The sequence below is a fragment of the Trachurus trachurus genome (genome assembly GCF_905171665.1).
Source record: "Trachurus trachurus genome assembly, chromosome: 22".
NCBI classification, from domain to species: domain Eukaryota; kingdom Metazoa; phylum Chordata; class Actinopteri; order Carangiformes; family Carangidae; genus Trachurus; species Trachurus trachurus.
Genome location: NC_139907.1, coordinates 25,749,169 through 25,763,953, shown reverse-complemented (window position 1 = coordinate 25,763,953; position 14,785 = coordinate 25,749,169). Strand labels below are relative to the sequence as shown.

Genomic DNA, 14,785 nt, shown 5'->3' with positions numbered 1-14,785 from the left:
AGCTATTGAAGTATATTGTTTTGATACCAGCTCAAATGTAAAATAAGAAATCACGTAATGTATTGTGAGTTCTCCCTTGGATGAGATGATGATCGTCACAGTCATAGATTTCATTTCAGCTCTATTAGCCACACTGGACAGATAACATACAGTAGGTTCATCAGCTGAGTAAAGCCTGGTTCAGACAACACCATTTCAGGCCGATTTTGACACAATTTTGTTGTGGCCGACAGATTTCCAGCGTCGCCTTATGAGCGTCGGAAACGACAAATGGACGGATAGTGTGACATAAAAGACGACGCTGTACGATGCCCCGACGGAAAATATAGCATGTTAGAATTTTATAAATTTCTTTGCCTAGTCTGACGATGTGAACCTTGATGTCGACCAATAGGATGACAGAGCGCTCTGACACATTGTTTACACCCAGTGAACATGTGCTTCATGTGCGCAATATTTCTATCTATTGATGTATTTATTTTCTGTATCATTTATTTATTTTTTAGTTATTATTACTGTAATGTTTACCCTGTTGTTTGTTTCTATGATTACTGCACTACTACTATCTATGTTTTGTAAATGAGTGATAAATGAAGCTGAAAAAAAAGCTTCATGTGCACAATATAAGTTAACGTTGAGGTTTACACATCCGTTAATATCCCCCACATTCTCTGTGAAGGACAGACAGTCAGACTGCTCTTCACCCGACCCAGGAACGGATCCACTATCATTTTTTCTTCCTTTTAATTTTTGTGTCAGAGCAAAAGACCGCTATCACACACAGCGCTACAGTATCTATGATTGACAGTTTGTTGTGACGCCTCCCTGACGGCCTATGAACTCGTACGGGGTCGTGATCGGTCATGAACAATGATTCGTCAGGGTGATACTCCAGTCTCCTGACCAAGACACGGCAAGAATGTATGCCACTGTGATCGTTTAATCTGACATGAAGACCAAAAAAAATCATGTAGTCTGAACCTGGCTTAAAGGGATATTAGCATTGTTTTAAAGTGGGGTTGTATGATCTACAAATAGCCCCTACAGTAAGTACTTTAATTGCAGTAGAAGACTCTCTGCACTCCTCCCGTTAGCAACGCCAGCCCATAGCCCTGCCCAGAGATTTACAACATACAGTGTTGTGAACAGACCCAAAGAAACGGCCTATTTTCATGGCCTAAAAGAGGTTTTACCTGAAAAAAAAATACACTCTTCTACTGCAATTAAAGTACTTAGGGGCTATTTGTAGATCATACAACCCCACTTTGAAAAAAAAATGCTACTATCCCTTTAAGACTTGAGACATTGCCGTTGGTCAAGTTGACCTATACCAGCCAAGGCTTACTGGTTTAAGGACTCTTTATTGAAGGAGATGACATTTTCCAGGAGATATTTGCACACCACTTTGTGTTTCATGTCCCCTGAAACATGAGCACTAGTCGGGCAGCTCTGAAGGATCATTCGTCCCCGCTTCACTCACTTTCCACATGACAAGTCCTTAATCCAGGCCAGGTATCCATTACATTACCTACAGCCACACTTGACACAGTCAGATTTTATTGCCTATCAGTCAGAGCAGTTGATGGGAGATGCTGAAGCTGAGCAAAAGGCGTCGTTTCCAAGAGTGATCACTGTGTGTGATTAGCATGATGGATCCCTGAGCATTATGACACAACCCCCTGTAATACGTTTTGGTAGGAAAACATACTGTGATCGCATTATGCAGAGGTTCAGCCATCCGTGGCCTTTTTCCTTCTCCTCTCTAGGCTTTAGTGTGATTTATAGTTTGGAAAGCATGTGTGCTTGATGATGCATCCATTGCCCTTCAGGTGTTGGACCTGGCTGTCAGTTTTATCATTTTATCTTCAGCAGCATCATTAAATTACTTTATTGGGTTAGACAGCACAGGAAGTTCATCCTTTTCTCTCTGCCACGTACCATCACTTCATCCCACGCGCTGCGGTACAGTAGCAGCCGCAGCAGCTGCTTCTGTGAAGATCCTCAAAACAGCACATTGTGAATGTTGCTCCACTGTGGCTGGTGCTTGACATTACTGCACAGTCAATTCAACACCTCTTAATAATTTACCATTGCAAAACTGGGATTTGGATGGAAGTAATTAGATGTGTAGGTTCCATGACAACAGCTGTGTTTTACCCATAAAAAACATAATCCACTAACATTAGTATACTGTAGTATTTCTGCTATTTTCTAAGGAGTAAGAAATGTAGGTAGAATAGTCCCCCAGGGGAAATTTGTCTTGGACTCAGTGCATGCTAGTAGCTGCCTTGTAGACAATAAATATACATAGAATACATGTGACAGTTAGAGACGTACATGTGTACACACACTCATGACACATACAGTAAAACATTAAAAAGGAAAACAAACAGAACATCAGTTATTCCCAGAAGAATAGAACAAAAGGTATTTGTTCTTATCATTATCTCCTACACCTGCAGGTTTTAAGGGACATGGAGAAACAGTGAGTAGCCATTCTCTACAGGCCCTTGGTGTATCCAGTGATGACATGAGACTAATGTAAAGCAGGTTATTCAAATGTGCCCTCTCAGGTTTATCAGCCACTATGTAGGCTACTTGTAAATGTACGGCTGCAACTGGATCAACAATCAGCTTAACAAGCATCTTGAAGTGTGTGCAAGTAAACAGATTAGAGAGACCATCGTACACTGTGAGTGTTCTGCAGGTTTTAAAATCATGTTTCCATAAGCAATAACACTGTCTGTGTTGTGGATATCTCTCCGAGCAATCCTAAGATATTTTGGGATTCGTAGCTGGTGGTAACAAGGTGCCCCCGCACCCCACCCCCCGGTGCTGGCCTCTGGTGGGCTTCAGGTAGCTTACGGCGCCCTGCTAATGAACAGTGACAGCCACGCCGGCTGTTGCCCTGCCCTCTGGTTCATGCTGCTCCATGCTGGACCTGCCGAGTCCTTCTCCTGCTGCAGCAGCATACCAATGCTGCCGCTCCTCCTCTCTGCTCCTTAGCCCTTCTGTAGCGTTATCCCTCATGCTCAGAATAACAATGAAGTCAACCTTATTAGTTCCTTTGTCCAAGATATAAAAAAAAAAGTTGCTTAAGTTGCTTTACTTGTGTACACACAACAAATTTAAGGGTCATGGAGAGCTAGTGTTGTGTAAAGTGCTTCTAATGGCCCGACCAATCAAACATTACAGTCACTCTCTTGCTGTATGTGATCCATCAAATCTGCTCATAAACCCCATCTATACCAGAGCTCCCCAGCAGTGGAGAATTAGATGATCATATTTATTTGAGGATTACAGGACTGGGGAATGAACTATTGATTTTTTTTTTGCTGGCAGATTTTAGGTAAGCGTTGCTCAGGTTGTTCAAGCTTTGAAGCCAAAATTAAAAGACTACTTTACGGCAAAAAAAAGTTTGGGTTGAGACCACCAAGCCGTCAGACTCCGTGCACATCTTTGATGTACCTTTAAAGACAAATTGCAGAATTCTGATCAAACTGTCCTTTTATGATAATTCACCCAAGGGACCATTGATGAAATTCCAACTCAAGCACGAATAATAAGTTATTTACCCAAAGCCGAAGTGAGAAGGTTTTCTCTGACTGAACTGGGTACTGCCACATAGTAGCTTTCCAAACCTTTCAGCTGTTGTGGGAGCCCCCTGCCATATTGTTGTAAATGGTGAGCTTTCAGCCTGAGGTGACAGGGGAGCCAGGATGGAGAAGAGGGGGAGATTCAGCAGTGAAATGATTACAGAGATAAAGATGAAAAGTCTTGTTTTTGTCCTCTGATACCAGCAGAAGGATGGCGGTGATGGGAAGGCAGACATGATTTGTTTTCACCAAGGTGGCGAATGGAGGAACGTGGCCAGCTTATTGGCTTGTCACAATTAGGAAACTTGAAGTCATTTTTCTGCTTAGAATTCAGCAGAAGCAACTCAATGTCCAAGGTCCTGCCAACAGCACCTGTTCATCATATGATATGTGGAGCTGCAACTTTTTTACTTTAGGAATAGTTAGAAGACTTAGAAGACCAAAGCAGGAGAATGAAAATACTCTCATGTAGCCTTTAGTTGACACTTTGCTCATGTTTCCCATCCAGGGTTATTCTATGGAGAATATCAGGCAGCAGCAGTGTAAGCAAACTGTCTGCTGCTCAACAAGACTACAAACAGAAAGCTTCTCTTTTCTCTTGTTTTTATGAAATGCAAATAGGCCCTGGAATCGTGTAAGGCCTCTCAACACTGCATCCCATACACAGCACAGAACTAGGACTTCATATGCAGGTCACATGCTCATGGAGTGTCATTTACAATGCACTGTTTGCGTGCCTCGAGTATCCACTCTGAGCACATTCAAAGTATTTAATGAAAGGAGCTCATTGGCATTGATAGACTGAAGCATTGTGGCAGTCTGGCTGAAACAGTAATGATTTCTATTGTTCTGAAGCTGACGGTGCAGCTCTGACTCTTTGGGTGGCATCATGCACTGCATAACGACAGTTCTAAATCAGAGGCAGGACGAGGAGAATGCAGGTCGAGATATGTCATATCGTCCCTGTTAAGTGTCATCATCGTGTGATGGCGGCATTATCAGCTCTGCAAACCATAGTGTACCGTATCTGATGCCTCCGAATCTCAGTTGTACAAAGAGCTTCTCTTTTCGTAGTCAACAACAAGGGTCATCTCAACAAAGTCATTGCGAGCCTTATCTACAGAATAAAGCATCAAAGAAACAAGACGCTGGACAGAACACAACATGGGATATCTTTGGGGGAAAAAAAGAGTTAAAGTCACTGATACTTTTGTAGCAGCATGGTTGACAATCTGTGTATCTGGGTTTATCATAATTTGCGCACATCACACAAGTTTAGGGAGGTGTTAGGTCTAAAATGTCCTCTGTGGCTGTTTTAACAAGTATTTACTTAAATATTAGATTGTAATGTAGTTTGTCCTCTCTGCTGTTGTTGGACATTGATTCTGCCATTTTAGCACTTCACCAAGTAAATCCTTAAATAGTATTTTCCTCTGTTCAGCTGACAAGGTTGCATTGATTGTTTCCGTATAGCTTCTACAGTCCCCGATCAGATCTGGCAGCAGATTTCTTTAACACCACTCCGGCCAGTCTTTTGTAGCGCTGATTGCCGCGCATGGACCTAATCAAGGAAAGTCATTCATCCGCTCGGTGATTCAGTCAAGCAACCATGGGAACTCCTACTTCTCTACTTCTACTGGAAACTGGAGAATGAGCACAGGTGACTCTTTATTCTAGGTTAGCATCCAACCACTCCCTGACTGTAATAAATGAGGGAAGAAAAGCCTTTAACGTGAGTAACAACAGCCAATGAGCCAGCTGTTTGCCTGGGAGACTTCATTTTGGCTCAGAATTTGAGAGGAAGGGGTCAAAGTACCAGCGCGCTTGTGAAGTCGGTCTTGAGAAAGTGTGGATGCTGGATGCCTGATGGATTGCTACAAAACACCCAGACTGAATGTGCTTACACATCCACTGTAGGAACGAGTTGAGACGGGGAGAGATGGAGGAGAAGAGAATTCATGCAGCCTCCTTCCCCCTGTATAGTTATTGCTGCTACAAATGAAAGAATGACCTCTGCTGGTGGCCCCACATTTTCTGTGTAGATGCTGTGCTTATGCAGCTCCTCAATGTAACAGCAACAGCATTTCACTGCTACTCACCAGGGAAAGAAAACAGTCTTTTCAATAAATGCATCACATTTCTTTTCAGCCAACGGCGAATTCCCACCAGTGGTCTCTACAACCAGGCTGCCTAGACCGACCACCGAAAGGCCTCCGATAAACTTCCCCACTCCAGACTACAGTAAGTGTGAACCTGATTGCCACAGTTAAACTCAGAGTGTGGGTGAAGCTCAGATGTGAATGGCTCCACCCTGAAGGAGAATATTCTCCACATATGAATGTATGCCTTCTGGCTCTCTTTGTCTTCCCTGCTCTCTCCTCTGCTCACACATCAAGCTCATACACACTTGTACACTCGCACGCATTAATGATTCACAATTACTGTACACGTGCTGAGCATGGCACAATGCATGGGCTGCAAAAAGGTAAGTGTGCCCCCTACTGGTCTGTACCAAACCACATCTGGGTGAGTGCTGCTGAGATCTCCTTTAGCATTAAATGGAGCAGGACAGGCAGTTTTGAAGTGTAAAATCTTCCAATTTGTCTCCTGAGAATGTCAGTGGAGCCAGTTACACAGACTTGACATTTTCCACCTCATACTCTCTCTTTTCCCTGCTTCAAAAGGGTAAAGACAAGCACAGGTTCAATTTCTATATTTAAAGTCATAAGTTAGAGTTACTTTCATATCGAACCAGCGCTAAGACACATTTCTCCAGCTAGTAGCTTTGAAGTGCTTGAGATACACCGGACTTGTTGAAGCTTCTTTGCTGTGAGATATTTAGAGTAATGCTGTATAGAATAATCCTCAGAAATAATTTATTAAGCAGGAAGACATCAATCCTCTAAAATAAATGCTGAACAAATGTGAATTCTGTCTCGGTCTCACAAGTGCACTCATCTATATCATGTTCTCTGTCCCAGGGAACATGGAGAATTTAATGTCATGCATTCACAGTTCAAGCCCAGCAAAGCAATTTTGTAGCATGTTTGTCTGTTGAATATGTGAAACTGGTTTGACAAATTACATTTTCTGCTTTGCATCATCAAGATACCCTTGAACACAGCAGCAAAGACAACATATATTTTCAGCTGACATATATTTGTACAGTCTTAAAGGGATAGTAGCATTTTTTTTAAAGTGGGGTTGTATGATCTACAAATAGCCCCTAAATACTTTAATTGCAGTAGAAGACTCTCTGCACTTCTCCCGTTAGCAACGCCAGCCCATAGCCCTAACCAACTGCTGATCTGCGGGCGCTAACCCTGGGCGGAGGGATATGTGAGTTGGTTAGGTCCAAATAAAAACTGTGTTTTTCCTGCACTTTGAGGGGCTGGAAAAAATTATATTATAGCGAACAATGGAACTGTGTATTTTTTTTTTCAGGTAAAACCTCTTTTAGGCCGCGAAAATAGGCTGTTTCTTTGGGTCTGTTCACAACATTATATGTTGTAAATCTCTGGGCAGGGCTATGGGCTGGCGTTGCTAACGGGAGGAGTGCAGAGAGTCTTTTACTGCAATTAATGTAGTTAGGGGCTATTTGTAGATCATACAACCCCACTTTTTAAAAAAAATGCTACTATCCCTTTAAGAGCTACTGTAGCTAGCTAGCTAGCAGAGCATTTATATGCCAGTTCATCTCAGTCTTGTAGGCAGTTAGACAATGTGTGTGAAGGAAATGTGAGATTTTATTTACCTTTGCACTAGTGTAGACTCTTAGTTTAGGAAGTGGCTACATGCAGATAATTCTCACCAGATTAGTGAAATCACTGGTTAATTGAGCCTGAAGAGTTGGTCAGAAAATGTAAAATGACAACAGTTACTGATGAAGTGCCAGTAGAACAAACTGTGACTGACATGAATGAGTGAAAGTAAGATGATGGTCAGACACAACAGTGACTAATCATAACAGCAGCCTGCAGTGAAATGCGTGGCTCTTCTTGAGTAGTAATTTGTTTGACTGGATGTCTTTGATATGGGTCACTCTGTCTTGAATAGAGAGCAGTCTGTCTGTCTCCAGAGGGTCAAATGGGGACAGCAAAAGATCCAACTAAATGTTTGGCTGTCTGAAATGATTTGATAACCTTACTGAATTATGTACTGAACTGGAGCCACAGACAGGTTCAGTCAACAAACAAAGGTTGCTCAGTCCACCGAGCAAATCTTGTATGCTGAACAGGAAACATTGCACTTGAGGAAACATAAAACACAGGAGTGTTTCCTGCAGGAGAGTTTGGTACAGCGACGGCCAAATGGGAATGTTTCTGCAGCTGGGGAAAACTCAGCTCTAGATCAGCTGATAGTGATATTTTGCCTTTTTTAAAAACACAACCCAAACTGTACACCAATCAGCCATATTAGAATAGCTAACTGTTTTTATTGTAATGGCTGGTTGGTATATCTCTATAACCTGTTTTGGGAGTTGATACTGATTCATTAGTAATATTTTGACTGAAAGTGTAACTTCAATTACCTCATCTATCAACACAATGAGCCAGTAGATTATGTTTAATCAAGCTGGCTATTGCGACTACCAGGACAAATCCTCTTTACCGGTCCTTTGTGTGTGTGCCCGTCATTCAGGGTGCACATGAGAGCGTGCCATGTGCATGTTCCAGCAGATACGTATGGCTTCACGCCACAGCTGGTAGAGGTTCCTTCTCTGCGCTCACTGTTACGCCGCTGATGATCTTTCGTTGCAATCCCACTTAATCACATTCTGCCACAAGGTCTGACGCCTGGTAATCCTAAATCTGGCTCCATCCCAGTGCCATTATACATACAGTACAGGGCTGAATTTATTTCCCAACGCAACCATCATGTCACTGTTTTGGACGATACCCAAGACGTTGACTCGTGCTTCCTTACGTAATGTGAGCGGACAGAAGCCGGGGCAACAGGATGCTGGCTGCTGTTCGCTTGTTGGCACCGTTGAGTCAACTGCAAGGGTTTTCTGTTTGTGTAATATAGCACCTGTAATGTGATTACACAGGTAATACTCAGTACGGCTACAATAAAGACGGCAGACATAAGTCTCCTCGGAGGAACATGGGACTTTGAGATCACGCTGCTCTCGCCCTGGTAATTATCATAGATATTAACTTGGGGGGAAAGAAGTTGAACTGGCAGCGGCATGCTGGTCATTTCAAAGACAGACTTGACTGGTTAAGATTCTGCAGGCGTCTCCCCCCTCTCCCCGTCTCCCCCGCTGCAGCTGATGCTTTGACGTCTGCAGGGCAGGACAGCAGCCCTGATGAGAGTTTTAGCTCAGCAGAGCCGTCACTCCAACAAGGCTGTCTTTTTCCCCCGACACGCTCGATGATTAACCCCGCCGAACATCAACGTCTCTTGTCTCCTCTCGCCCTCCTCTTCATCTTTCTGTTCTTTCTGCCACCATATGTGGGCCGGGCACATCTGGTCACTAAAATCACGACCGTCTTCATCATTTAAAGGCTGTCAGTGACTGTGTTACTTCCCGTTTCTACCATCTTACCTGTCAGCATGTGCCCACATCTCAGTAGTCGTCTCACTACATTCTTCCCTCTGTCTTGACCTTAATTCTTCTCTTCCTTCTTGTCCTTTCCCCTCATCTCCATTGATTCACCACCATTATGGCAGCAGGCACTTTCATTTCTCACCGCTGTCCTACTGTGTGGCACCAGCCCCACTCTGCTGACTCATCGGTTGCTTTGGGGAAGGGGGGGAGGGGGTGTAAAAGTCCACCTAGATGAGCTGGATTCCCTTTTCTTCCTGTGATTACCTCCCCAGATGGGAAAGGAGTGCGTCGCTAACCTCAAAATCAGCCCCGAGCCCATTTCCCCCTCACACTGGCCATTTACCGTCTGAGTGTGTGTGTGTGTGTGTGTGTGTGTGGATGACTAAGACTTTTGTTTCCAGGTTCCTTTCAAAAGATAAAACACAATACACTGTCATGATGAACAAGTGTGTATTATATTTACACCTTTTCTGCAAAAAATGTAGCAGGATGTACAGGCATTAGCTTCTTTGAACAGACAGCACATTTTCATATCAAGGTGTCCCACTTCTGCTCATATACCACACAACAAGAAAAACAAGTTCTGTGGAATAAACTAACGTGAAATCAAAGGAGGAAGGATCATTTTCTTTTATTCTCTCTTGCTTTTGTTTTCGTTCTTTCTCTTCAGTAAGAACATGTTTATTTCTTATTTCTTATTTTTATTCATCTATCTTTATTCCAGTTATTATTCTCCTGATGTAACTGCGATAATGTCAAAACAACAATGATGTGAATGTGTGTGTGTCTCTCTGTGGGTGTATTTGTCATCCACCTGTGTTATCTTCATATTACTATTATGATGCTGTTGCCCCTCCTCCTTACTCCACACACCGACATGTCCAACATCACTGAACACTGAGACACACAGCTCAACATCCAGCATGTACTCTAGTCTTTACACACATTCCCCAATTGTATATAGTTACTTCGTCTTTATTGTGTATATTTTTGTCCAGTATGTATTTTGTGGATCTTCCATCCACGTCATCATATGTCCTCTGCCATTTTTGTTTAGACAGAAGAAGATACGGAGAAATACAAAAAAAAAGGCAGAAGGCACCATGACTGGAGCCATCTGATTGGCTGTTGAAAGCAAATGACAGCAGATGTTGGTCCCTGAATGCTGCATGCAGAAAAGCTTGAGTTTTGGCCATAACGTGCTTGCTAATTAGTCTGTGCTTGGTTGTTTGCTCGTTCATAAACACTGGCCTGCGGCAGTCAGTTAGCTAGTTGTTGTTACTATGGGTTTTGGAGGGAGAACATTAGTCACTAAGACAGATTTGAGGCTGATAACGACGAGCAGCGCCACGCAAAACAGGCTTTTGTAATTAATTGGACTCGGGTGCTCCATACGCTTTGTGTTCAGCATTCAAGTCCATTCATGACGTGCCAACCTTGATCCATCATTCTAATGGCCGGCCCAAGGAGGACAACTGTCACTGGAAGTGGTTGATACATGCTAAGACCAGAGATTTACAAACAGTACTGTTTTTCTGCCTACAGTGTGTCGAATTGTATTAGATAAGTTGCTTTTTTGAGTGCATTGTTTTGCATTTAAAACAGTGGAGCAGACAAAACTAGGGGTTTGCCAGTTATTCCTACTGCATTAAGTTATTCTGTGAACCATCAAACTGACTATATTTGCAATTTTGCCCCAACCAGTCTGGTATACAGTAGCTATCTATCCTGACTACATCTCTGCCACTGGTTGATAAGAGTATTTAATTCAACATTTGTGTGGTCAGTCAGGAATATGTAGATTTAGCTTGTACAAATGACTGATCACAAAGCAGATTCATCTCAGTACATTGTGAACCCTGTAGCAGACGTACTGTAGTTTTGCTTGTTTTTGTCTCTGAGTCATTGGCTCCCTCTAGTCTAGTCCAGTCTGCAGATTTCTGATTGGCTTAGTTTCTCCCAACAGGCAAAGACATGACCTGAAACCAAGTTAACCTCATCATGACTGAAACATTAGAATTACAATGTAAGCCTCAAATAGCTTATTGCTACAAAACACTTTCTTGTACTGAGTGATGAAGGTGCTGTCCATGGTGCTGTCCATCTGGTGGTCCATCTGTCTGTCTCTGCACACAGTGTCAGCTCACAAATTTGTCATAAAACTTTGTCTTCATCGCTTCATTCGGGCAATTTAAAGCTTACTTTTACTGTAAACATAATTGGATGCTTGTTTTGTTGTTCCAGATTGCCTGGGCAGGCAGCCTAAGCACGGCCTTTGTCACTCATAGAGATTGACATGTTTACTGTTGCCTTGTTAATAATGTTCAGAGGAGATAACGGCCACTGGAACATTACTGTCAGTATTGTAATCATATCAGAGAGTTTTCTAAACTTGGAGCCTTGCTCGCTCCCTTTGACTCTTTAATTGTGTCTGTTTCTGTCTTGTTCCAATCCTCTGTGTTAATTCCTCAATGATGACAGTGTACATTGGCCCTTTCTTTGATGAAGGCCAGTGTTTGATACAAACATGGCTACAGTACCACCAGTGCCAAAGGTCACGGCAAAGACGTCTCCCCAGGGAAGGTTTGAGTCTGTGTATCAGTAAGTGTGTGCGTGTGTGTGTGTGTTGCTGGTTAGACGGGCGTGCACAAAGACTGTTATCTGTGAGAACACATCTTGTTTTTGTTTGTTCTGCCAAGTGCTTGTCACAGAGCTGCTTATTACGCCATTTGGGTTTTGTGTGTGTGTGTGTGTAAGAACTTGCTCATATTGATGTCCCAACAAGATCAATCAGCCGGGTCGAAGTGTGAAACCAACCACACCCTAGAGACATGGAAGGGAGAAATCGAACAACATTGCTATTTTCAACACCAGCGATGCTAATGTCAAAAAGTCAGACTGGCTCTAAATAATATCAAACAGCCGAGAACTCACTTCGTATGGGAAAAGCTAAATAGAGATACAAATTCAGATGTTATTATCCTTTCTCCACATCTTTCTCTTTATCATGCCAGTCATAGCTGATTGCCATCTCAGAGTTACCCATTGAATACGGTCAGATTTGCTTTTAAAGCACTGTTTGGCTTTGGAGGCTTTTCTTCTCCGGCGATGGATTTCTTCCCAGCTGTCTTAACTCTTTTTACCTAGCTGGGTGTTGAAAATACTGACTCAGGGGATCAATTTACTGCTGCTGGATTTGAGCCAGACAGTGGGTCCAGTCACCCCACAATTGTGTTTTACAGTAGGAGTGCATTTGCTAAGGCCAGGCTAAACTCCAAATGGTTCTGTTCTGTTACCATGCAGGTGTTTCCGTGTGTTTTTCAAAGTGTCAGTCTGTTTGAAATTGTCTCTGCTGGCAACACTTTGCCAAACTCAAAAAGAAACGCTTGTGGAGAAACAGCGCCGAGCTCAGTATGAATTACTGATGGTGGATCACTCACGGGATGCCCTTGGACCGAAGCAATCATGAGGATCAGACTGACAAATACGATGCTCGACATGCAGTCCATCCAGATTTCGGCAGCAATAATAGTCATCGTTTGGACTGACAGTGACAGACACAGGCGCTCAGGATGAATGTTTCTTGTGGCTTTGGAATTATTACATCCCAAAAACCCATTACTCTTTCCTGTGAAACCTCAATTGCTTGCCATAATTCCAGAGGAGATAATTAGTCAGAAATGGTGCATTTTTTTTTTTTTTTTCAGAGGTAGACACACAGGTACACATTTGCTAAAAATACCAGCTTCCTGCCGTTGTTTTCCCCAGTCAGAGAGAGCAGGTTTTGGCGAGAGATGCTGGTGCATACTGGGATCTCTAGTCATAGGCTTCAGCTCTAATAAGCACTTCACAGCAGGGAACTTGAACAGTATAAGGTGTTGTGGTGAGAGCATCATAAGTTTAGTTTGCTCTCCTGGGACTTCTCCCAAGCTAGTTCTTCTCTTTAAAGCAAAACATATAAAACACTGGTGAAAAAGAAAAAGGAACAATGTCTGCGTCTGCTCATTCTTAGAGTAAATAATCACAGACATCATTACAATCAAACTAGGCAGCAGGTCGAAAAAAAAAAAAAAAAAGCCGCCGTGTGCATTGCTTTGTCGCAGGAATGCCTTTAACTCTATCTGGTGTCAGATTTGCAATAATCAACCCGGCTCTGAAATGAATGATTATCAGCCTGAGAGAGTTCACAGGCAGGCTGAAGGAGACAGAGATGAGAGGGAAAGCGGCGCTTCGCTCCCTGGTGTCGTCCTCGTTGCTCTGTGTTCACAAGCCTTAAGTCAGGATTTAGCACCGAGGTGTTAAGTCCTTCCACGTCCATCTGACAAGACTAATCTCATGCTAACTACAGTGAAAAGAACTCCAATTAGCACCAACACATGGGATTACACAGAGAACGTGAAGGAATGTTTGTCACCTGTGATCCCGTCACTACCCTGCTGCAGTTGTGCATGTAACGATCTCATATGAGCCGCTTCCAGTTTGAAGCTTGTCTTACCAATATGTAATAATTTGCTTCATATCTTTATATTTGGGTTTTATTGAGGTGAAAGTGGAGCAGTGGGGAATGTGGAGGGGAATGAATGCGAGACAAATAGAACTGTAATGAGTCTGTGGTGCACACTGAGTTTCAGCCTCTCTGTCATCTTTAAGTCTGTGTAAATGCATGTGAGACTGGGTGCAGAGTGTGTGTTTCTGCAGCTGTGTGTGTGCTTTGTGAAGCGCTAAATGCTATTTTTTTCTCTTTCTTTCTTCATGTGCAGCCAAAAAATGGGCTTTTCATACCTGTGGGGCTGAAGGCCCTGAAGGCCCGACTCCCACTCAGTGCCTCAACTCCTACAGGAACAGCAATGTCAACGTGACAGTCGGCACCCGAGGGCCCTTCAAAGGCATTCAAATGTGGCGGGTCCCGGAAACTGGCACCTACAGGTAGGACTGATGCCAGAGAACAGGCCCTGAGCTCACAAACATCAGACCCAAACATTACTTGCACAGCATTTTTTTTTTTTTTACTCAACACGCTCTCTGTGACAATAAAATCTCTGTTCATTAAAGACGGCAGCATGTTGCCAGGCCAATCACTGGGTACATACAGTACACTCAGGCTCATGAGGATTCAGTGTGCATTTCTCTCTTTTTTAAGCATCAGCACTCTGTGCAACTCACTTTTTTTTTTTTGCAGCAATGCAGACACTTCCTCACACCCACCTTCACTCCTCTGTGCATAGCAGCACATCAATCTTCCACAAGCAAACAGAGAAATATCACTATCAGATTCTTGCAGAAGGCAGCAGAGGCTGGGATAATGGCAGCTAAATAGCATGATTCATTCTACACCTGATGACTCCAAAATCCCAAAATTACCCACCTCCATATCCAAGTCGGTGGCCTCTAAGACTCCAAAATACCTTAACAATCAGCCATAGCACCTTGACCTCAAACTGTGCACTGCTCCAGGATTAATGCTGTAATATCCACTGCCTCATGCAGGATCAATATCCCCCCTGTGGGCATCCATGACAACACGAGGCGTTTAACTTGGATTTGACTCGGACTCTTCAAACAGAGATGCCCCTGAAAGCTGCGAGCCTCCCACATCAACATAGAAACAAACAGGCACCCAGTCATACAGTACACA

At 43.2% G+C, this 14,785-nt stretch overlaps 1 protein-coding gene across 1 annotated transcript in view; it reads left to right on the top strand.

Annotated features, from left to right (window-relative positions):
- Positions 1 to 14,785, top strand: part of alk (ALK receptor tyrosine kinase) — a gene marked incomplete at its 5' end in the record, with an annotated part of 369,133 nt that overhangs the window by 317,423 nt on the left and 36,925 nt on the right. The window contains one exon of the mRNA XM_083997628.1: positions 13,911 to 14,076. Coding sequence (XP_083853754.1) covers positions 13,911 to 14,076 — 166 coding nt within the window. The remainder of the gene's footprint in view (positions 1 to 13,910; positions 14,077 to 14,785) is intronic.